General features: G+C 34.9%; 1 protein-coding gene across 3 annotated transcripts in view; it reads right to left on the reverse strand.

Annotated features, from left to right (window-relative positions):
* The window catches only part of FAR1 (fatty acyl-CoA reductase 1), an 83680-nt gene that overhangs the window by 4497 nt on the left and 54779 nt on the right, over nucleotides 1-24404 (reverse strand). For 2 of the 3 annotated variants that reach the window (XM_055423337.2, XM_055423335.2), the window contains 8 exons: nucleotides 19101-19280; nucleotides 15860-16037; nucleotides 14697-14741; nucleotides 14449-14567; nucleotides 13497-13564; nucleotides 11843-12014; nucleotides 4809-4938; nucleotides 1286-1413 (listed from right to left, as the gene is read on the reverse strand). In XM_055423337.2, the coding sequence (XP_055279312.1) occupies nucleotides 1286-1413; nucleotides 4809-4938; nucleotides 11843-12014; nucleotides 13497-13564; nucleotides 14449-14567; nucleotides 14697-14741; nucleotides 15860-16037; nucleotides 19101-19280 (1020 nt within the window). Of the gene's footprint in view, nucleotides 1-1285; nucleotides 1414-4808; nucleotides 4939-11366; nucleotides 11539-11842; nucleotides 12015-13496; nucleotides 13565-14448; nucleotides 14568-14696; nucleotides 14742-15859; nucleotides 16038-19100; nucleotides 19281-24404 lie in introns of all 3 variants that reach the window. The other variant, XM_055423336.2, reaches the window with a different exon arrangement.

The raw sequence follows: 24404 nt of genomic DNA on the forward strand, positions 1-24404 counted from the left end.
CCACACAATTGAAAATCCAAATATAACTTTAGTCAGCCCTTCTTACCTGTATTTCTGCATTAGTGAATTCAATCAACTTCACATTTTGTGGTACTACAGTATGTAGTTATTGAAAAAACACCATGTATAAATGTACCCAGACAGCTCAAATCCATGTTATTCAATGCTTAACTGTACAATATATGAACAATGGGTGTAGACAAAAGAACTTTGCTCTGCCACTTAATACAATATGACCTTTCAAACACAACTTCCCTAAGTCTCTATTTCTTCATCTACACAACTATTTGCCCTATAAAGTCTCAAAGAGTTGAAAGAGCAAGAATAATGTGAAAGTTTTGAAAACTGTTATAAAAATTGTATTAAAAATTACTATGAATAAAAGACATTACTATTAAAACTAATTGCATCTCTGAATAATGAATTAGCAGTAATTTTTTCTTTTCTGTTTTCTAAGTGTTTTTTAACAATTTATACATATTAGTTTTATAAGAGACTAGGGGAAAAAGAATAACCATTTTATAAACAAAGAAAAGCTCTATGCTGAATAATGTATTGTTAGATCTCTTTTCCTCTTCTAAAGATGAATTTCAATAAGGTAGAAGAAACTTTACATTATCTCCAGTCTAAAATACATTTTTATTATCTCCTGATATCTTTACTTCTTCAGCAGCAATAAGGGAAGATGGAAGTGATATTTAAAACTAAATTCCACTTGACTTTCTTACTAATGAATAGTATAAACTGATGAAAACAGTAAGCTTCAACAGTCATAGGTTAAATCATCACTACCAGAGTTACAGTCCAAAGGCAACCACCTTCCTAAATACAATATATTATTATTATTTTTTTTTTTTTGTCGCTCAGTCGTGTCCGACTCTCCACGACCCCATGAATCACAGCACACCAGGCCTCCCTGTCCATCACCAACTCCCGGAGTTCACTCAAACTCATGTCCACAGAGTCGGTGATGCCATCCAGCCATCTCATTTTCTGTCGTCCCCTTCTCCTCCTGCCCCCAACCTTTCCCAGCATCAGAGTCTTTTCCAGTGAGTCAACTCGTTGCATGAGGTGGCCAGAGTATTGTAGTTTCAGCTTTAGCATCAGTCCTTCCAATGAACACCCAGGATTGATCTCTTTTAGAATGGACTGGTTGGATCTCCTTGCAGTCCAAGGGACTCTCAAGAGTCTTCTCCAACACCACAATATCTCAATTTAACAGCTTAGGAAAAAACTAGTATTTCATAAGGAAGACAAGATGAATTCAAACCCATATAAAACTTACTTGTTCAGATGTTTTCTAGCTGCAGGAAGGCCAGACATTTCTTCATTCAGTACATATTTCTTAGTTCCCATACAGTAGTTCTCTATATATTCTGCCCAATGTAACTGCCGTACATCAATATTAAAAGTCTACATAAACAAAAAAGTTACTGGTTATTTTCTTGAATAATTTTTTTCATTACCAGTCAAAAATTCACTTTTTCCAAAGGCTAATTCCACAGGACATGCTTACAAAATGTTTACCATATTAATTTTTAAAATCTTACTGCTACTCACAAAAAAAGTTCTTACTCTTACTTCATTATCTTCCATTAAACACAGAAACAATACACTTATTTCCAGTTTCCTTCTATCTACAGTATCTCTTCTTTTTAAACATCTTGCATACTACACAATTAATTTTCCTAGAGAATAGTATTGACATTAAGAGAAAGAATGTGGCTTTCTTTTTTTAAGAAGAATGAAAGCTGGCTTAGGAGTTTAGGTAACAGTAAGTAGGCCATTTGATGAAAATAGTAGGTAAATGAAGAAAAGAAAGCCTTACAAAAATGCTACTTCATGACAAAATAAGAGGGCTATACTCTGCTCAGAGCTCTTCCACACACAATCAGGTAATTTTTTTGGTGTGATAAACAGATTATTCACAATTTAATTTATCATCACACTTCTTTGAAAATAGCAAGCTCTAGACTAAAAATAAAAAAGCTACCATAAATAAATCATTAAAGTACCACAGCACTGAAATGGAGACTTAAGATATGAGATAATATGAGAAGGTCATACATTTGTGTAACTGGATTCCCATAGGAAAAGTGAAAAAGAATAGAAAAAAAGCCATATCTGAAAAGACAATGGCTGGAAATTTTCCAAAAATTGTGAGACATCAAGCCACAGATTCAAAACACACACATACCACATGTACACACATGTATCTATACATATTAGAGTAAAACTTCTGAGAGTCAAAGAAAGAAAAATTTTTTAAACCAGAAAAGGCACTGCAGATTACCTCCAAAAAAACAACTATTAGTCTGACCACTGGCATCTCAAAAGAAGCAATGGAAACTGAAAGATTATGAGATGTCTTCCAAGTGTTCAAAGAAAGCTTGCTAACATAGAATTCTATAGCAGTATGAATACCATTGAATAATAAAAGTATTACAAGAATAAAAACTGAGAAAATCTAACATCAATAGAAGACAGACACTAGAGAAAGTACACTAATGGGTACTCTTTAGGCAGAATGAAAATGATTCCTGACTGAAGTCTGAAATCATTAGAGGAGGATGAAGGAAGAAATAAGAGCAGTAAAAAGACAACTATGCTGGTAAATCTAAATGAATACTAATTGACTAGATTACACGTTTTAGTCTTTGCATTATCCAAGGAAAGGTGGAAGTATCAATATTTTATTCAGTTCAGTTCAGTCACTCAGTCGTGTCCGACTCTTTGCAACCCCATGAAGCACAGTACACCAGGCGTCCCCTGTCCATCACCAACTCCTTTTATTCAGTTCAGTTCAGTTCAGTCGCTCAGTCGTGTCCAACTCTCTGCGACCCCATGAATCACAGCACGCCAGGTCTCCCTGTCCATCACCAAATTCCGGAGTTCACTCAAACTCATGTCCATCGAGTCGGTGATGCCATCCAGCCATCTCATTCTCTGTCGTCCCCTTCTCCTCCCGCCCCCAACCTTTCCCAGCATCAGAGTCTTTTCCAGTGAGTCAACTTGTCGCATGAGGTGGCCAAAGTATTGCAGTTTCAGCTTTAGCATCAGTCCTTCCAATGAACACCCAGGATTGATCTCCTTTAGAATGGACTGGTTGGATCTCCTTGCAGTCCAAGGGACTCTCAAGAGTCTTCTCCAACACCACAGTTCAAAAGCATCAATTCTTCGGCGATCAGCTTTCTTCACAGTCCACCTCTGACATCCATACATGACCATTGGAAAAACCATAGCCTTGACTAGACGGACCTTGGTTGGCAAAGTAATGTCTCTGCTTTTTAATAATGAAGTGAAGTGAAGTGAAAGTCACTCAGTCGTGTCCGACTCTTTGTGACCCCAGGGACTATATAGTCCATGGAATTCTCCAGGCTAGGATACTGGAATGGGTAGCCTTTCCCTTCTCCAGGGGATCTTCCCAACCCAGGAATCGAACCCAGGTCTCCTGCATTGCAGGCAGCTTTTTTACCAGCTGAGCCACAAGGGAAGCCCTTTTTAATATTAGGCCTTGCTAAATTAAGAAATGATACTGTAAAACAGGAGCAAATTAGCCTCCAGGCTTCCCTGATGGCTCAGTGGTAACGAATCCACCTGCCAATGCAGGAGATGCCGGTTCAATCCCTGGGTTGGGAAGATCCCCTGGAGAAGGAAATGGCAACCACTCTAATATTTTGCCTCGGGAATCCCATGGACAGAGGAGCCTGGTGAACTACAGTCGTGCAGTAGCAAAAGAGCTGGACACTACTTAGCAACAACAACAAAGCTGAACAAAACCACCATATAATTATGAGATTTAAGTAGAACACTAAAGTAACATATAACCACGTAAGTTAGTGGGGGTAGTAATCAGAGCTAAAACATTTTATGGTCCTAAGTATCATTAAGGAAGATGCAAACTGCTCAATTTTTTAAGTATGCATGTTCAAATATCTAAGGTAACCTTAAAAAGAAAATTTATAAGAGTTTAAGTTTCAAACTAACAGAAAGCAAAATGTGGAATGGCAAAAAGTAGACTATTTGAAAAACAATTTCTGAGACATTTTCCTTAAAACTTAAAACAGTATTTGGGGGGAAAATGTATAAAGAAGTAAAAATTCTCTTTGAACCTGACATTAAAAGAGAAAAAGAGAATCAACATTTCAATCATGCTTTGAAAATATTTCTGCTACTCTCATAGTTAATTATAAAATTCTAAGATATATATATGGAATTTAGAAAGATGCAAATGATAACCCTGTATACGAGACAGCAAAAGAGACACAGATGTATAGAACAGTCTTTGGGACTCTGTGGGAGAGGGTGAGGGTGGGATGATTTGGGAGAATGGCATTGAAACACGTATGTTGTCGTATGTGAAACGAATCACTAGTTCAGGGTCGATGCATGTTATAGGATGCTCAGGGCTGGCATGCGGGGATGACCCAGAGGGAAGATAAAGGGAGGAGGGAGGTGGGAGGGGGGTTCAGGAGGGGGAACTTACGTAAACCCGGGGCGAATTCATGTCAATGTATGGCAAAACCAACCAATATAATATTGTAAAATAATTTGCCTCCAATAAAAAATAAATTAATTACCAAAAGAAAGAAAGAAAGAACATATTTGGATGAAAAAAAAATAAAATTCTAAGATAAAGCAAGTTTACTTTATTGCCAATTATGATTGAAAATGAGACACTATAGATAGATCAACTTTCTTATTGCATAATGGTTGTAGAAAATATCCAATTATTTCTCAGGTTGCTAATTAGCATACTCTAATTAGTATGCTCCTTATTTTCTAATATAAAACAAAAAAATACTTGCCTTTTTATCTTCAGGGTTTAGTTGATTCATTAACATATTGACATTGTCAGTATTCCAAACCCAAGAATTACTTGTGAAATATTCAAGAAACATCATAGCTTTGTGAAGACGAGTTATTGTTTTCATCATCCTGTATTTCAAGAAAAACTGAGATTCATAATTTGCATAGATAAGGAAAAAATCTCACCACCACCCAGGGAACCAGTTTCTATTTTGAGACACTGACAGTAAAATTTTAACATGTAGTTCAATAAGTGTACCAAATCACCAGGAAATAAGAATATTTCTGCATCTTGGAACATTATATAAATGCAAAACAAAAAAAACATTAAGCAGCAGTAAATGAATTTAATATTGCCTAAGGAGAGTTCTGCTGATATATGAAATGGAATATTTCAAGGCCAAATTTTCTACATATAATACTAAGTAAATAAATGAATTCAATTAGCATTCTTTTCCTTTTTTGTTCCTTAAATCACATTTTAGTTCAGCTTCATTTTAGTAAGATTTTCTGTGAATTTATAACATACTGTTACATTTTAATCTCAACTCTTCAGCATCATGGAAGCAAAGTATACAGAAATATTCATTTGCCATTTAGTTAACTATATATATTTTAAACAACTTGCTCTTGAACACCAACAGGCGCCTGGATATGCCATGAAATCAATGACACATGTTGACAAACTTTCTCAAATAGATATTCAATATATTCCCTAATCTTCCCAAATCCCCAATATCCATCTTTATAGAAATAAGAAAGTTCAATACTTTTTTGTTTCTTTTTAAAAGGGTGAGGGGCTTTAATCTTTAAATTTGGCATTTTATATATCATGGTTCACTGTAAGTCATTGATATCATAACACTAACCAGAACAGTAACATCTATACAATAATAATTAATGATAGGGAGAGAAATAGAAGGCAGAACTTTTTGAAACAAACACACCAAAAATTCCTAATCTATGATAAAAAGAAAAATTATATGTGAAGAAATACTTTAAAAGAATTCTATTTATAGTCCCACAATTAGGATTAGCATTATGCAGTTCAGAGATCCCCAAATCAGGGCTTCAGAAATGGGAGAAATAGGAGAAAACGAGAACATTAGAAATGAGGAGGAAATCAAAACAGTAACATTAGCTAAGCAATTCTGACACATTCAATACATTTAGAAAGAAACCCTGAATATAGAATACTGAAAGAAAATGAGACAACATGGACTATGTATGTAAAGAAGAACTGTACTTCATTAAAGAAAGTAATTACAAAATAAAACCTCCATTAAACACTGAAAGAATTACTGAGCATCAAAGGCTAAATCTAGACAGGAATAGTTCAAACAGATAGAATTTGAAGGGAAGAGAAGATTTACAAGATTGGTAATTAATACCCACTATCACAGCCAGTATAGTATACCTGAATCACACATATACACGTATTTGGTTAATGTGGCTTTCTGACATACACCTTATTTAAAAAGTTTTTCTTCCTAACTCCATTTTCACTGACAATTCTCACTCAGTCTTATTTTCAGATTCATTCAAGTGACAGAATTACCCTAAAAGTCAATCAGTGATTTCGCCATAATTACAATAAAAAACTGGAGAGGGAGAAGGAAATCTGAAAGGTCATATATATAAAGTTCACAGAACATTTATCAAATAATAATTCCGGATTGAATACTATGGGAAATATAAATAGAAACTTAAAACTCTGCCTCACTAGTCTTTGGTTAAACAAGCAGATGCCTGGGACCATATTGCCATGTATACGCTGAGTATTCATTATTACAGCAACCTGAAAAAAATTCTTAAAAACTTTTAGAGGAGGGCAAGATCCTAACGATCATCTAGTCCCGGGTTTCTCAATCTCAGCATTATAGACATTTTAGACCAGATAATTCTTTGTGGGAGGGGGCCGCCGTGTGCACTGTAAGACACTTAGCAGTATCTCTGGTCTCTACCCATTAGATACCAGTAGCATCTACCCAGCTGTGATAACTAAAAACATCTCTGAAAACTGTCCAATGTCCCTTGAGGGAGGCAAAACTGCCCTCCACTGAGAATCACAAAAATAAAAAATTTAAGATTCAGAGAAGTTAAACTAGAGAAAGTTAAGCTAAATAACAAAACAACAACAAAAAACAGAACCATTTTTTTAAATACCATTTTTAAGAGAAAGTAACTACTACATTTCAAGAGCTAAAGCAGATAACTTATACTGCTTCTATATGTGATAGTAACATGCATTCTAGTCCCCAGAGACTAGTCACGAGGAATACATATGATGCATATCTGAGCTGTACTTTTTAAATTATACCCAGATATATAGCAAGTCAGATTTTTATTAAGCCAACTGACACTCAGAACAATGCAACTGAGTAAACTGGACACCATGAATGACATGACTGACATTAGTTTAATGCAGAAGCAGGCATTAAGGTCCTAATGTGTAGAGGCCACTACTTTGCTCAGCAAATATCTGACCAAATTTAATAATATAAATTATAAGACTTTATATTTAACATTTGAGGCTTCCCTGGTGGCTCAAATGGTAAAGAAGCTGCCCTCAATGCGAGACACCTGGGTTAGATCCCTGGGTGGGGAAGATCCCCTGGAAAAGGGAATGGCAACCCACTCCAGTTTTCTTTGCCTGGAAAATTCCACAGACAGAGGAGTCTGGAAGGCTACAGTCCATGTGGTGGCAAAGAGTCAGACATGACTGAGCAACTACCACCACGTATTTATAAAATATTATAAAATTTATAAAATTGCCTAAATAAAAAACCTTTATGTCTCTTATTGCTTTTAGAGGGTAAGCTCCCAGAGCATTCCTGGTTTGATATTTAGAAAGCCTTGTACAGGACAAACCTCAGTTAATAAGACTTTTATTTGATGCTCCTATTTGTAGCAAATTTTAATTCCCAAAGGTGGCTGCAAATATTATCTCCCATCTTATATGTTCACCTACAATATCAACTTAACTATTAAGAGGTGAAGGTAACTTATACCAACAGATTGAGATGGAAGAGATACTGTGACTTCTATGGGGAGTTAAGAAAAAGTAAGGTAGCTTTCTGCCTTGCTCAGTGGAATACTCACCCTTGAAGCCTTCAGAGATCATGTATGCTGTTCAACTCCCCCTGAGGCTGCCACACTGTGAGGAAGCCCAAATTAGTCCATGTGCAGAGACTACACTGAAAGGTTCTGAGACTATATGAAGAGAGAAAGATGTCTGGCCACCCAGCTGCTCGGCACCCTTCCTCTCCTTTACCATTCCCTACAGTGTACCTGGCTCTAGTCCCTATGACTGCAATCACTTCTAAGAGAGAACCATCCCATCAAAGTCTTCTAGAACTTCTGACCCACAGAATGAAATGATTACTGTTTTAAGATACTAAGTCTGATATCAACTTTATCTAAATTAAAAAAAAAGATTCTAAATTTGAAAGATTTGTCATGTAGCACAAATAATGGGAATAGATACATCAGTACTGGGAGTGAAGGACTGCTGTAATATAAATCTAAAACATGCAGTACTGGCTTTAGGATTAGGTGGTAGACAGAAACTGTGAGGCCCTTGAGACCACTGATAAAACATGTATGGACCAAAGATGTTAGTGGAAAAAAATAAAAGGGCTATAAGGAAGCTGTTGGTGAGAGTTTCAAGGTAAGTGAGGAAAATGATGTTGGAAGTTAGAAGACAAAACTATTACCCATGGTCACGTGGAAGTACAAAATGTATCTAATAAACTTGATGATCTATGCCAAGATTTCCTCAAAGAGGACAAAGATGATCTTAAAAAATGAACTATCTGGTTTTAGTGGAATTTGGAAGGAATGTAAAATTTTAGCCAGGAATTCATTTAGAAACAACTTCTGATCAAAGATCAAATTGAGAATGCAGATGTAAGATTCTGTTAGGACCTCAAAAAGATTAAAGTAGTATATCTCATAGAAACTTTCAGACAAAAGTTTCATTCTAGATGTTAAAGACATGTATTATAGAGGCTCTAAGAGGCAGGATTTAAGAGTCTAAGGATATAAGAGGCAAAGATTTAAGACAAGGGTGCTGTTCCACAGCAACTTCATAAGGAACCCAAGACAGAGAAGGGTATGTCTCAAAAAAGATCTGTGGGTATGGCTTTGGTCTAATGGACTGAATTGTTTTAAAACAAATACATGGGAAACACACAATTTTAAAGGAATCATGAGTTTACACTTAAAAGGACAGAGACAGTACCAAATGCAAAGAGGCCTCTGCATTAAGGTCCAGCAAACCAGAGTTTAGGGCCAAATACACCTATTTTTAAAATAAAGTCTGACTGGAACAGTCATGCTTGTTCATTTACATACTGTCTGAGGCTGCAGAACTGAGTAGTTGTAAGGTGGAAGCTACATTTAACAGCAGAGGTAAAAAGCTGCAACAGAATCCATATGGCTCACAAAGACTGAAATATTTACTATATGGTGCTTTACAGAAAGTTTGCGGATCTCTGCTCTAAAGACTCCCAACTTTTTGTGGACAGGAAGTAGGATAAGAAGGCTATTCAGTTGCAAACACAGGCCTTTTTTTTTTTAACGGGAAAAGGATGATTCAGGAGAGAACCAAAACCTCAGAGACCAACCAGAGAGGGGGAATGAAACCCTAACTAAGAAAACATCAAACATACCCTGCTGGAATGCAGAATTGTTATGGACCAGTGATTGCTGTATGCCTCTTATTTTTTCTCTTTTGAATAACACTGTCTAAATTATTTCCCATGCTTGTCTCACTATTATACGTCGGATGGGCAGGAGGTAACCTGACGCTTTAGTTCACAGGTTTCCAGATCAATATTTGAAGAACTGTATCTGAAAAAGCTTCATTCACAATTTCCACTAACCACACTGGCTTCAAGCTTTTGTCAGAGAGGTTTTGTGGGGAAAAAGCAAGAGTGTTTTCCATGTAGGAGGAATATAAACTGTTGGGACTAGAAGACTGACTATATCAAACTGCACTTTCCAAAAATGGTTGCAACAATACCTTTCATCTCACCAGTTCATTTACAAGATGATCCTGACTATTCTCTATATCCCTGCTCCTTGAATCTTGGAAGATCTGTGACTCGCCTGGGACTAAATGAATAAGGTGGAAGTAGTGTTGCATGATTTTCTTAGGTAGGTCAGAAAATGCACGTTGCTTCCACCTTGCCTGCTGAAGCACTTTTCCCTGAAGCCTCCAGTTGTCATGTAAGCAGTCCAACTCCCCTAAGGCGACCACTCGTCCTTGCAAAGACACTCTATGAAAAGATCCGGATACCACATGAAGAGACAATGATACTAGCTGTTCCACTGCACGTCCCCCTTTCATTTCCATCTGACCTCAATCACATGAAAGACCTCTAAGCCAAAGCTGCCCAGTGGATTCCTTCCTAAATTCCAGGTGCTGAGAGAAGCAATAAACCAAAAGAAAAAAAAAATGACAGCTGCTGTTTTAAGCCACTGAGTTTGAGATAATTTGTTATGCATCAATATCTACTATAAATTTTTTAATCAACTCTGGTTCTTCATTTAAGTTTACTAAGCCCCCTGTTCTGTGTAAAGCACTGTGATATATTTAACTTATTTTACTGTTTGAACCTAGTTTTGATTTTTCTGCCCTAATCTACATAAAATCTATTAATATCAAGATAGCATGCACTATTGTTCAACACCACTCATATATTTCAATATTTAATATCATGAGGAGAAACATAATGGACAACTGAATCCACAGAAAATTCCCTACATGTAACTCAAATCCTGATACACTATAACTAGCAGATACCTCACTTTTATTTTTTGAGCAGCTGACACAAGTTCTGGAATCAGCATCTTCTTTACACTTAAATACTCAAACCCTGAACTCTCCAATCAAAGGCTCCACTACCAATGCCAATGTACTTAAAAAAAATAAATATTTTTATAGTATGTTTCACTATAATTGTGGTAAAAACAGTAGAATTACTTTAAGTTTGCGAGCTTTCAATAAAAAAAAAAGAAAGGCCATAACAACTATAAGAAATGAAGTTTTCAATTTGTTAACCTTTGTTTTAAACTATGACATTATCAACCTGAAAAATTAGTCAGAAACTGTAATTACAATATTATAAGCTGAATGGGAAGCTGAGACAGCTCAAGCAATTAATTTCCTAGAAGCATCCTAGGTTTTTTTTTCATATAAAACTGTACAATCCACTTAAAACAAAACATTTAACCCTTAATCCCCTATAAAACTCACCTCCAAGTTATTAATGGGCAGAGAAGGATTCAATTTCAGCTTATAATAACAATGACAACCTTGACGCTGGACATTTCCTGTAATATGGGATTTTGGAGGATCAATGGCCCAATAAGATGAGATCCACAGTCTCCCCAAATATCCTCAATTTCTAAGAAATGTTCTAGCATCCGGATTGTGATTGTGATTAATCAGGTTAGTAACTAAAGGTAAAGCTCATGCTAGCGACTTTTTGTCTCTCCAGCAAGCCTCCACCACCTTACCAATACAGTGTATTTACTGCTATTCTTCTTACCACGGTTTCTGACCTGTCAACCTGAGTGCAAGATCGAGCAATAATGCAGGTACTGTATGTCTGACACCCTTCCAATAATGAAGCAATAAGTTGTTTGAATAAAGCTTAATATTGGGGCGCCTGAATACTTGGTTTAAAGGATTCATCTTGAAGAAATGATTTAGATAATATCCTGTAGGAAAAATAAGCATCAAAGCATTTTGAATGTTATTTGTTATTCAGAAAAAAATACCTAAAGTTAGACCTAGAATTCAGCATATGACAATAATTTATCATCCAAAATTTAGAACAGAATGAATTATAACACTACCTTTGCTTTTCTGACAAATTCTTAAATTCAAGAGTCTTCTCAGTCACAAAAGGCCATTAAGCCTTATCATAAGCATAAACAAATACAGAGTTAATATGCAGTTTAGTGTAAGCATGGGTTGTTCAACAGTCAGAGGAACAGATAAGACAGAGCTAGTCACCATTACCTTGGGCTTCTTCCAGTCATCCTGAGGTAGATATCATACAGGAATGCTGGGGCCTTATGGCTTACAGCAATCCAGTAATGATATAAAAGGTGATTGGAGGTTAGATTTACATTGGGCCGTCTGAAGGCCTGTTCGAGAGGATTCCTCTTGAAAGTAGAAATTACATGGTATTCTGAAGAAGAAAAGTTGTGTAACAGCTTTGATAATAACCATGTAGCGAAGTTTTGGGGAAAAAAAATCATGTTTTTACAAAGCAAAATATTTTACCAAAGATGTCAGTTTGCTCATTTAAAAAACAAACTTTTCTACTTTCTATAGTAACTAAAGGAATATGGGTATTAAACTGCTGAACTCAAGTGGTTTCAGAACTCCCACTATTCATGAACTTTAATTAATGAATGAATTTTTGCTAAAATTCACTCTTAAAAATCCTTTTAACGTTTTACCTATATCAGTTTACAATGTCATTTTCTATATTTCACCTCTCACGATAGCTTCTTTCTTTCTGTTCCTCTTTCCAGATTCTTACTACTGTACTTACTTAAAAAAGAAAAGGGAAATCATCATCCTTTGCTGAAGAATAATTAAGTTGCTCAAATTAACATATATCAACAAGCTTAAAACAACCCCAAATTAACTTCTGCTGTAATTTATCTACATTATACAATATCAAAACAATGAAATCTATTATCATCTACATTAATACTTCAATGGAAATGTATACTGAGATACTCACTAAAAAATAAAGCTCAACCTGATTTTTGCTAAACTTCATAACACAAGGAAAGACTACAAAAAACCTAACTCATTTAAAGTGTTTTAAAATTCTTAAAAGAAAACAAATAATTATCATAAAATTAAAAGCACCCTAGATTTTTTTCCCTTATATTCTCTAACAGTCAATCGTTAAATAGAAATAAAAATGTCATAGAATAACCCCTAGGATAAAAGACAAAGATTTACTTTAAAATCAAAATTATTCCACAAAGGTAACAAAAACTGTTTAATTAGAGATAAAATAAGACCTAGTACACTAAATCAACACTGTAAATGTATTTTACTTTATATTTGACTTAAAAATAATTAAATTTCAGTACATTCTAAGTTATACTATTCCTGTTTTGAAACAAGTAACAGCATAAACACTACTGCTGTGAATTTGTGAATTTAACAGATTAATAAATGCAACAGAAAATATTCTGGCAAAATGTATCCTACTTGCTTACTCCTTTAGCTGTTCCTCTTAGGACAACTAGCTATTTCCTGTGATATATCAACTCTTGTAGCTGTGAGTGATACTGCCTGTGAATAGGGAACATCAGGATTAAAATACCCATGAGGGAGGAAAAAAGCTTTATTTCCATACCATGGGTATCTACGGGCATCGCTGCAGATGGCAGCAGAAAAACAATAAGGGTCAGACAAGGATGGGATGAGGAGGGAATACAAAGCTGGGTATTTTTAAATTTATGAAACATTATTAAGGACCAAAAGGCAGTATTAGTAGATATTCTAACATGGCAACTAAAATAAGAATAAACTTGTAACTGGGTGGCTTCAATTTCTCATGGATTATTCTAATGTAAAAACTCGGTGAACATTTTAAGGTTATAAAAATTTATTCTAACATTCAAAAATACAGGTAAAATCATACCAACTTCACCCCAGTGAAAGGGATTAGTGCTTCCTGTTGTACAGTTATACACCATGATGTTTCTTGGTCTGCAAAGACAACGATCAAAGCAATGAAAAATTTAAAAAAGCTACACTTAACCAATCTAAATCTTATATGATACTTAAGTAGGAAGAAATGAGGACTTTTCTACCGTAAACATTTAAAATATTATCTTTAAAGGATTAATTTTTATGTCTGAACAACTATTTACACTACCCTTTTTTCCAATCCTACCCAAAAAATATTTATAAAAAATAACACAGACTTCATATTTTTCTTCTTGTATTAGCACGAGTGTCTTTTTTTCATACAGGAAAAAGAACCACCTTGGCTCTCCCTATCTCCTTCCCATTTTCAGAGGCTTTAGTTAAAAAGAAATTGTGAACGGAATTCACTTTTACCAGAAACAATATATTCATATAATCATATCCCTCCTTTTTGTAAAATATAAAACAGTGACTTCAAAAATAAGGGAAGACTATTATTTAGAAAAATGTCACTGGGAAGCTTAGGTGTTTAGGTTTAAGTGTTAGACCTATAAATATTACTACTCTCTTTTAAAAGGAGACCCATGAGTTGATTAAAGTGTACTAGTATTCATGTTTGATATATATAAGTTGTTCTCTGTGAATTTCACCTCTTTATATATGACAAGTTTATACCAAGTTTTAGTCTGTATTAAAAAAAAATTTCTAATGACCTTGTCCATCCTGTAGGCAGTACACAAGATTTTATGTTAATTCTTATTACTGATGATGGAACCACTTCATTGGCTGTGGTAAGTCAACTCTTGCAGTTGAAAGTGATAATATCTATATAATATTGGTATGGGTTAATAAAACTGATAAATATCCATTATAGAGGATTTTTTAACATTAGTTCTCATCTCAGTTACTATACATCTAATAAATGACATTGCCATCTCATATACCTATTTACTCCGGAATACCAGGCTGCCGCAAGACTCATGTTGACAACTACATCTACAGGAACAAGATCTGCAAGGGCATTGTTGGAGGCACGCATTGTTCGAAGAATTCCTTTCCCTGCCTTTGTTGAAATTAAAAACAAAACCTTAAGGTACAGAACCATAGTGCATATATACAATACAAAGATACACAGAAAACAGAAAAAGAGAAAACACAGAATATTCAATAAAATAAAAGGCTTATCACTTACCGCAATAAAAAGACCACTTGGTCCATTAAAGTTATCAATCCATCCCTAATACCAAAAATTAAAAAAAAGGAAGGGAGCTTAGAAATACTATAAAATCAGAGAAATACTATAAAAATACTATGAAATACTTAGAAATACTATAAAATCAGAGAAATACTATAAAATCAGAGTTCAAATTACAATTTGAACTCTGTAACTCCACAAACATACTTGGTAGTCTTCTTCTAAGAACTAAAAATCTGACTATATTCAGGCCAGAATATTTGTCCCCATTTTAAATAGTCTTTTCTGAGATTGCAAATGACTAAGTAAAATAATTTTCAAAGGGTTACCTACTCTTTCATTAACTCTCTGCAAAGAGAATTTTGCAAAAAGGAGTTTATATCTGTCAAATATTTAAGCTAAATTAAGATTGCTTGTTTGATTTTGTGCTATTTACTAAGGCAGTATCCTTAGATTGAAGGAAATGGTAAATTCTCAAGATTACTGAATAAAATAGAGTAATGTCAAAGTAACAAAAGAGATAATATCATTTACTACTACTACAGAGACTTAAGTCTTTCCTAAATCAATTTATCTCATTTTATATCTACGTTTTCTCTTATTTCAGTGATTCACAAATACTGTAATGCCTTGCTTTTCTACAGCCAATCACAGAAACTTTTTATCTTCCTTAGCATGTGAACTATACAAGGAGAAGTGAACTTCTTAGAAGACCTGCCTCTTTTAGGTACTAAAAAAGCAAATGAAATAAGATCCTGAATATTCTCATCTCTATTCCCTTCACCTCCACAAGGGAAACTAATCCACAAATAATTTTAAAAGCCAACAAATGGTGATGTGGCAGTGTCTAATCTCTTATCAATGACAAAGAAACTTGAAAGGCATGGTCTCCTCTGATTCTGGACAAAACTATAGCCTTAATCTTCAGTTAACATTTTAAAAGTTTATCTGCATTTCTATACATGCAACATTACAGTACATGCGCCTTACATAAAAGTACCAATAAGAGTGTCTCTCTCTACAAATGGAAACAACTTTGCCACAGTAAGTCATGTTCAGTAAGTAAAACCTGCTCTTAAAAAATTGCCAACTCTTTTTGTACAAAATTATGACTTAAAATTCTCAATTCCGATTATTTACAAAGATCTCTAGCAACTTACTGGAAAAGGTTCTTTCCAACTGGCACCAACAATTGATGGCCTTAGAATCGCCACATTTAGCTTTGCTCCTTCTTGCTGTACAACATATTCTGCCAGTGCTTTTGTGTATATGTATGTATTAGGTCTGTCTCCTATCAATTTGGGTGTGATATCATTTACTAAGCCATCATCCATCCACCTGGTAAATAAAAGAAATTACATGCAAAAATATTTTCAGATATTTTTTCACTTCAAAAAAATATTTTCAGATATATTTTCATTTAAAAAATGAAAAACCACTTTGCACATTTCAAATATATCTGTGGCTCCAACTCAAGTGTTTGACAACTTCTACTAAAAAAAAAAACAAAGGAAATCAGCTTTACTCTCATTAAACATCAACCACAAATCCAGATGTATATCCAGTTTCTATATCTGAAAACCAAGAGTTTTTTCATATACCATATGGTAGGTAGCAAAAGTGAATTAGAACTGATTTATGGTCTTTTTTTAAAAAAACATCTTCTAGTTGTAAGTATTCATATACTTCCTGTGTGTTTGACAAGGAGCTGCTGCTGCTGCTGCTAAGTCACTTCAGTCGTGTCCGACTCTGTGTGACCCCATAGACGGAAGCCCACCAGGCTCCCCCGTCCCTGGGATTCTCCAGGCAAGAACACTGGAGTGGGTTGCCATTTCCTTCCCCAATGTGTGAAAGTGAAAAGTGAAAGTGAAGTCACTCAGTGTCTGACCCTTAGCGACCCCACGGACTGCAGCCTACCAGGCTCCTCCATCCATGGGCACTACCCCGAATCTAAATAGTTGAAGTTGTTTCATATTACACAATAGATTATATTTTTTTCTAAAGTCTAAATAAATTCCAAAATACATCTGGCCCCAAGGAATTAAAGATTTGTATATAATCACCATAACAGCATAACATGTTAATTATATACATTTTAAATGAACATACATTTACAATTAATATAAAAGGTCTAGTAATATACTGCGAAGTCATAAAATTCCTTCAGTTCTCTCAGTGTCTCTGAAGAAAATGTCTACTATGATAATCTGTAAGAGGAGGGCGGTATACTAGGTGATCTCTGTAGTCTTTTTCAGTCTAAATTTCTAATTTCAATGTTATGTACTTGTTTTCAGATAGTTTTCCTTTCTGTCTATAATACTATGCATATTTGTATACTAAGAATACTGTTAGTATACAGTGATACCCATACTAACTGATGAGGATGTATAAAAAGGGACTATCAAGATAAACTTTCTTCTGTATGTGAAAGTACTTTTTTGTGTGGAAGGAAAGGAATATTTATAAAATTGAAGGTAGGTTACTATTCAACATAGGAAAAATTCCATAATGGAGATGAACTTCAAAAAAAGGATACAATAGTTGTTACATTAAAAAATAAAATAAAACGGGCTTAACTAGGAGAGACTGTAGAGCCAGTAAGTCTTATCACTGGAAGGAGATTACATAGTCAATCTATGAGTTATCCTAAAATTATCTGCTGGCCAGATTTCTTTGTAAACAAAGAAAGGAAATAATAGAATAGGTTTATAGGCTCTTTCTCAGCAACTGAGATGTTTGGATAGAGAAAAAGTAAAAAGATAAATTAACTTGCATGTTCAACTTCTCCCAGAGATATTAAACACTTTGGCCTAATGATCTGAGGAAAATGAGGTAGATATTTGGAACCATCTAAGAAATGGAGTTAGAAAACAGAAACCAGGGAATTACTATAAGAATTTCCCAGAAAGCTCCCAATACTAACTTTCTTACAAATCTATTTTCTCATATTTCCAGGAAAACCTTAAAGAAATGGACTTCTATGCTTATTTTAGTAGAAAACTTGGAGAAGGAGCTATGAACATTCTGTAGCGCCCCTGGGAAGTAAAGCATTCAACTGAGAAAATGGGGTGGTAACTAAGGAGCTGAAAGTGAACAGGATCTCTTGGAAGAAGAGAGACCTAAGGGCAAACAGAGAATAAAGGAAGAAAAAGCTTGCAGGAATATTATATGAGAATAAAAAAACACGTGAAGATATAATGGACACTGGAATTTCCTATAATTACAGTCTATAAAAGAAGAAAAGACCTTGCTATTTATTCTTGCTTTGATCCTGTTTGTTTCACTCAATGAGAATGTACAGGCTGAAGCAAATGAAATCTTGGCCATGCCTAGTTGTATCCACCAAATCACACACTTCTCAAGCAATAATTGACAGCAGGATTCTAGTCCTTAGAAAGATAATAAACAATAACACTGCTGCTGCTGCTAAATCACTTCAGTCATGTCCGACCCTGTGTGACTCCACAGACGGCAGCCCACCAGGCTCCCCCATCCCTGGGATTCTCCAGGCAAGAACACTGAAGTGGGTTGCCATTTCCTTCTCCAATGTGTGAAAGTGAAAAGTGAAAGAGAAGTCGCTCAGTCGTGTCCGACTCTCAGCGACCCGGTGGACTGCAGCCCACCAAGCTCCTCCATCCATGGGATTTTCCAGGCAAGAGTACTGGAGTGGCTTGCCATTGCCTTCTCCGAAACAATAACACTAGGAATATCAATTAAAGGATCATGATTCCTCTGTTTCCTAAAAATTCAAGGCTCCTCTGAGGATATACAGTTGACACTTGGAAAAACACAGGGTTGGGCACTGACTCTACACGCAGTAAAAAACCCCATGCAACTTTACAGTCAGCACTCTGAACCATGGTTGTGTATTAACACATTCAATCAACCACAGACTGTGCAGTATTAGAGTACTTATTTAATGAAAAAAATCTGCAATATAAGTGGACTCACATAGTTCAATCCCGTGTATTCAAGAGTCAACCATACTCCACTGGGCAAAATAAAAGCATAATATTTTAATAAATTAGACCTTGCTATTGAATAGGCAGTCATTAGTCTCCATGGTTATCAGGAACTTCTTGGTGGCTAAGATTGATTCCTTGGAAAAACTGAGACTCTAATACCATGAATAAGCTGTTCAAAGGCTTTCCTCCAACCATCACACCTGTTCAAAAGTGAAAGCTTCACAATGACTTCACCTAGAGTCATTAGGTATAAATTGAAACAACAAACAGAACACAGTAGATATATAATAATTTGCTGAATAAGGAAGAGAGCAATGTATACGTATGTGTGGATAGAGAGAGAAACTAAACAGACAAAGAGATACAGGTAAATAGATAAATCTGGATCCAAAGTTTGGGGTCAAAGCAAATTTAAATAAATTTCAAACAAACATACTCTAAAGAATCAATCAGCTTTTTGGGATCCACAGGGGGTGGATAGACTACTTCATCAATATGCTTTCGATTGCAGTAGGCATATGCCGTTGATACATGCATGAACACTTCCAGATTCTTCATCTGTTGTGCAAGCAGAATAAGCTGTCGTGTAGCAATCACATTTAACTGAACAGCATCTCTGTAAAACAAAAAGTCACAATAAAAAATTGGGAAGCTATGTCTTTCTTTCACCCACTAAAAAAAACCTTATTTCCATTTTAGAGTTTCAAAGACAGAAAGGCACAAAGAGATATTTGTTTCTTTACAACTAATCCCTTAGCTCAGATTTTGTTTGTTATTTTAACATGAAGTACAGCCGTTCTATCAGTTGTGTTTAAAATTTTTCTGATTATTTTAAATTACCCAGAAATAGACACAGATAATTTCAGTCTTTGGCTTTTATGCATACATTTTGAAGTCATTTTACACTTTTTTTGCATCTTGATTTTTGAAAGCATACTGTTTTATGAAATGACTATACCACATACAAAGAAAAGAATATGTAATTTTAAAATGCTACGGTAGAGTCATCAATTAGGACAAAACAGTCAAAGAAAATTCAAAAACATTAAATTTTATTAACATAAAATCAAGTAAAAACGTTTATTTCTCTTTTTGTAGCAATTAACCTAACCACCTTTTTAAGACTACACAATGCAAAGGGGTGTTAAGAATAAAACTGGTACATTTGTTACAAGAGGGACATGAAAGATCCCAAGGTCTATATATTCCTTTCTTGAAATTTATTTGAGGCAAAAATTTCACAAATACCAAAGTTATCTATGCAGAATAATAACTGATAAGGCACTACCTAGAAATAGCAAAAGGCGAAAGCTCAAATATTCACTACGATATGATTTAATGAAGTAGGTATTTTTAACACAATGAAAGAATACAGCCATTAAAAAATTATGACAACTATAAAAGCATGGGAAAATATGTGAATAATATTTTAAAATTTTATACATCCTGAAGTGAAGTGGAATTAAAAACAAGACTCTGGAATAAGACCTGGGTTCAAACCTGGCTTAGCATATCTATCAGCTAGGATTAGTGACCCTGTAAAGTCACTCAAGCACTCAGGCCTGTGTCCTCATCAGTAAAGGAGAACAGGTAAGAGACTACCTACTAAGATTTTATCTAAAATTAAATGGAAAAAAAAAAAGACTTGCAAGTACTTAGCATTATTTCTAACATAGTCCCAAAATAGGCATTTAATAAATATTACTTAAAGGGTGAGTAGTTTTTGCTATCTATTATGTGCATGCTAAGTCACTTTAGTTGTGTGTCTTTGCAACCCTATGGACTATAGCCTGACAAGGTCTTCTGTCCATGGGATTCTCCAGGTAAGAATACTGGAGTGGGTTGCCATTTCCTCCTTCGGGGGGGCGGGGGAGTTGTCCAGACCCAGGGGTCGAACCCATGTCTTTTATGTCTCCTGCATTGGCTGGTGGGTTCTTTACCACTAGCATCACCTGGGAAGCCCACTTTATGTTATACTTTGGTTTAAAACTTATTTGAGGGGGGCATAAAGTTGAAATACTCAAAACCAGTAATACTGTGAAAAAAACTGGCAAAGTTAATACAGCATTGGTGACACTATAAGCTGATACAACTGATATGAAAGAGATTACGATAAAGCACCAGGAATTACAGAAGTAACAGTTACTAATTTAGTTAACTTACTGAAATTTTAACTGAGAGGAGAAACTTGTTCTAACCCTAATTTTTCAAAAAGAAATTAAAATTTTCAAAATTGGTTGTTTCAGGGAATTTTTGGTTGCATTTTTGCTTTTGTTTTTTAATTGAAATATACTTGATTTACAATGTTGTGTTAGTTTCTGGTGTACAGCTAAGTGATTCAGTTATATATATATTAATATAAATATTCTTCATATTCTTTTCCATTACGGTTTATTACATGATATTAAATATAGCTCCCTGTGCTATACATTAGGCTGTCGCTGTTTTTCCATTCTGTATATGAGAGTTTGCATCTGCTAGTCCCAAACTTTCATTCCAACTCTCCCCCACACCTTGGCAACCACCAGTCCGTTCTCTATGTCTGTGAGTTTGGTTCATAGGTAAGTTCATTTCTGTCATACTTTAGATTCCACATATAAGTGATATCATATAGTATTTGTCTTTCTTTCTGACTTACTTCACTTAATATGATAAGCTCTAGGTCCATCCATGTAACTGCAAAAGGCATTATTTCATCCTTTTTCACGGCTGAATAACATTCCATTGTATGTATATATACCCACCTTCATTATTCATTCATCTGTCAATGAACATTTAGGTTGTTTCCATGTCTTGGCTATTATAAATAGTGCTGCTATGGACACAGGGTTGCATATATCTTTTTGGATTATAGTTTTGTGCAAATATATGCACCCAGGAGTGGAAGTGCTACACCATATGGCAAATCTGTTTTTAGTTTTTTGAGGAACCTGTATACTGTTCTCCAAAGAAACTGGCTGCACCAATTTACATTCCCACCAACAGAGTAGAAGGGTTCCTTTTATTCCCACACCCTCAGAAAAATTCCCTAAATTTGCCATACTAAGTGAATGTGAAATTACAGTAAAATAACATGAAATATCACATCATGAAAATTATATATGAAAAAGTCAGAAATATAGAAATTGTTTCAATAGGAAAATTATAAATTTTATGCTTACATTTCATGGAAAACAATGTATTTTCAAAGAGAAACCACAAGAAAAAAATTTTTTTAATAAAAATAGTTTTGAGTTACGTTTTCAATATTTAAGAAGAAAAAAATCAACCATTTTTTTAAAAGGTCAGACTATGTCACAGATAGAATCTAGTCCACTTAACTGTAAAGTAGTGCTTTGATGCATATCACATTTGCAAAACAGAATGGGGAGGGTGCTGTTTTGGAAAAGGTATACAGAGAATATCCTATTACAGGTTTCTGAGGACAGGACTACAAGTTCTGGGTCACTAGGAACAAGAAATAATTCATGAGAAAAAACTCTTGGGCCTTATTTTTTCTTTTAATTTAATAATATCTGAGAACCTATGAAAACAGAAGAAAAAAAATTTTCAATGAAATAATCAGATTGGGTTCTTACAATCATGAGTTTATCTTTTTCTTTCCTCCTCAACTGAAGGAGGAAAATCTGTTTGAACAGATACCCAGCAAAAAAGACATTTCACAGAGAGGATACTGTCCACTAGACTGTAAGGCAGTGCTATCTTCTTTCCTATTAGAAAAACAATAGTGATAGGGAGAGTAATGTTTTGAGAGCAAGACACAAAGGATATTTTGTTACAGGCTCCTGAGGATGGTGACAGAATTTCTGGGTCACTGAAAATAAGGAATAACTTTAGAAAGGAAGCACACCTGTGCTGTCTGCTCACCTCTTACCATTCATCTGCAACTGAGAGCCCAAACCTGAAGGCATTTTGTGCCCACATAAATAACTCTTAATATCCCTGCCAGGCCAGTATCCTCACTCTTGTTTTACCAGCATCCAATTTCTATACCTTGAACTTTAGGTTGAGATCTTGACATGTTAGATCTGAAAGCATTCAGTAGTGCTAAACAAAAGTTCTCACTATGCTTTGGTTATATGGATTCTTAAATGCATTTTATGTTAACACTTGCTTTTGGTGGGGAGAGCAAAATGAACAAATCTTTGTAATAATGGTCCAATCATTAATGCAGACACAGAAATTACTTCAATAAAGGAGAAACCTCAACTTGAACAGCTAATAAATTTTCTTATTCACCTGTCTTCTATATTGGGTTGTTCAAAATCTATGCTGATAACACCTCTAAGACATAGATCAGAGATCTCATCCTTGGCATGACTGATACCTGTTGAGTTATTAAAAATGCAGATTGTTGGACCTCTTCCTTACTCTCCAATGTCTAAACTGAGTCCTGGGAAGCTACATTTTAAATAAATTCCCCAGGCCATTGTGATCTCTCCCTCTTAATACCACCTACATCACTGATTACAAAATACTACCTACATTACTGATTTCATCACTAATGCTGCTGAAAAATCAGCAGCATAAAAAATCTTTTTAACTTAATGAAGATATAGAAACAGATGTCTAGGGGCCAATTAATTGACCAAGGCAGGGGACCCAGACATCTGTCATTTAAATCACATCCTAGGTTCTTCCTAAAAATGAGGATTCCCAGTTATTATCTCAAAACTATAGGGTCTGAATTTGGCAAACACAGTCCAAGATTCTGCATTTTTAACATTCTCCAGTAATTCTTAAGCTTCATAACACACTCTAAAGTTTGAGAATCAATGCCCTTAGACTCAACAGTTTCTTAATCTTTTCTAATAATGGATCTTTACTTCCACTCCTTTCAGAACACCTACTCTCATATTCCTACCCTGGGCCTTCTCACCCCAAACTGTTCCATCTCTAAAACATCATAATGTGAATTTTCCCCACACCACATTATCTGTCCTTCCATTTCTGCACTTAAGCCTGTTTTACCTCCTCATCAGGATCTCTACTGTCTTGATACTTCTTTACTCTCAACTCCATAGGATCTGCCTACCCTCACTTTCCTTACTACTTAAGGGATACCAGACTTTATGATCAACTATTTAAGTAACTCCTTTTTTTATCCTCAATATCACTCTCTCCTTTTGTCAGTATTTCTTTATAATTCCTAATCTTGATATCCATTTCTCCCCACTTCAAGATTTATAGACCACCATATATGAAAAATAAATGAGCTCTGCTACCTCTCAACTCGCATAGCACTTTAACATATGCTCTTCAGTAACTCCACATTTTCTATTTTATGGTTATTTAAGCATATTCTATTAGACTATATGGACTTTGCAAATAGGATCTGTGTGCAATTTATTCTGATTTATCCAAAATTATAGTTTGGGGAGTAAAATCTAAATTTTTTTGCCCTGGAAGTAAAGGCTTTGAACCATTTTTAATTTGTGGGCTAACATAAAAAGTGGCTATAAAGAATAATTGCTCTGAAGCAACAAAGGTTTACCGTATAGCACAGGGAACTACATACAGTCAATATCTTGTAACAACCTATAATGGAAAATAATCTTAAAAATAATATATGTGTATATGAATGACTCACCTTGCTGTGCACTTGAAACACTGAAAGGCAATTAGATTTCAATAAAATATATATTAAGAAAAAAAAGACATAAAAGTGCTAACCATTAAAAAAAAGAATAACTGCTCTGTAAAAGTAGTTATTATATGTCAACCTACAGTATTTTAGAAT

The sequence above is a fragment of the Moschus berezovskii genome, chromosome 14, assembly GCF_049115385.1.
Source record: "Moschus berezovskii isolate FMDL1 chromosome 14, NW_MosBer_1.0, whole genome shotgun sequence".
Taxonomy (NCBI): Eukaryota; Metazoa; Chordata; class Mammalia; order Artiodactyla; family Moschidae; genus Moschus; species Moschus berezovskii.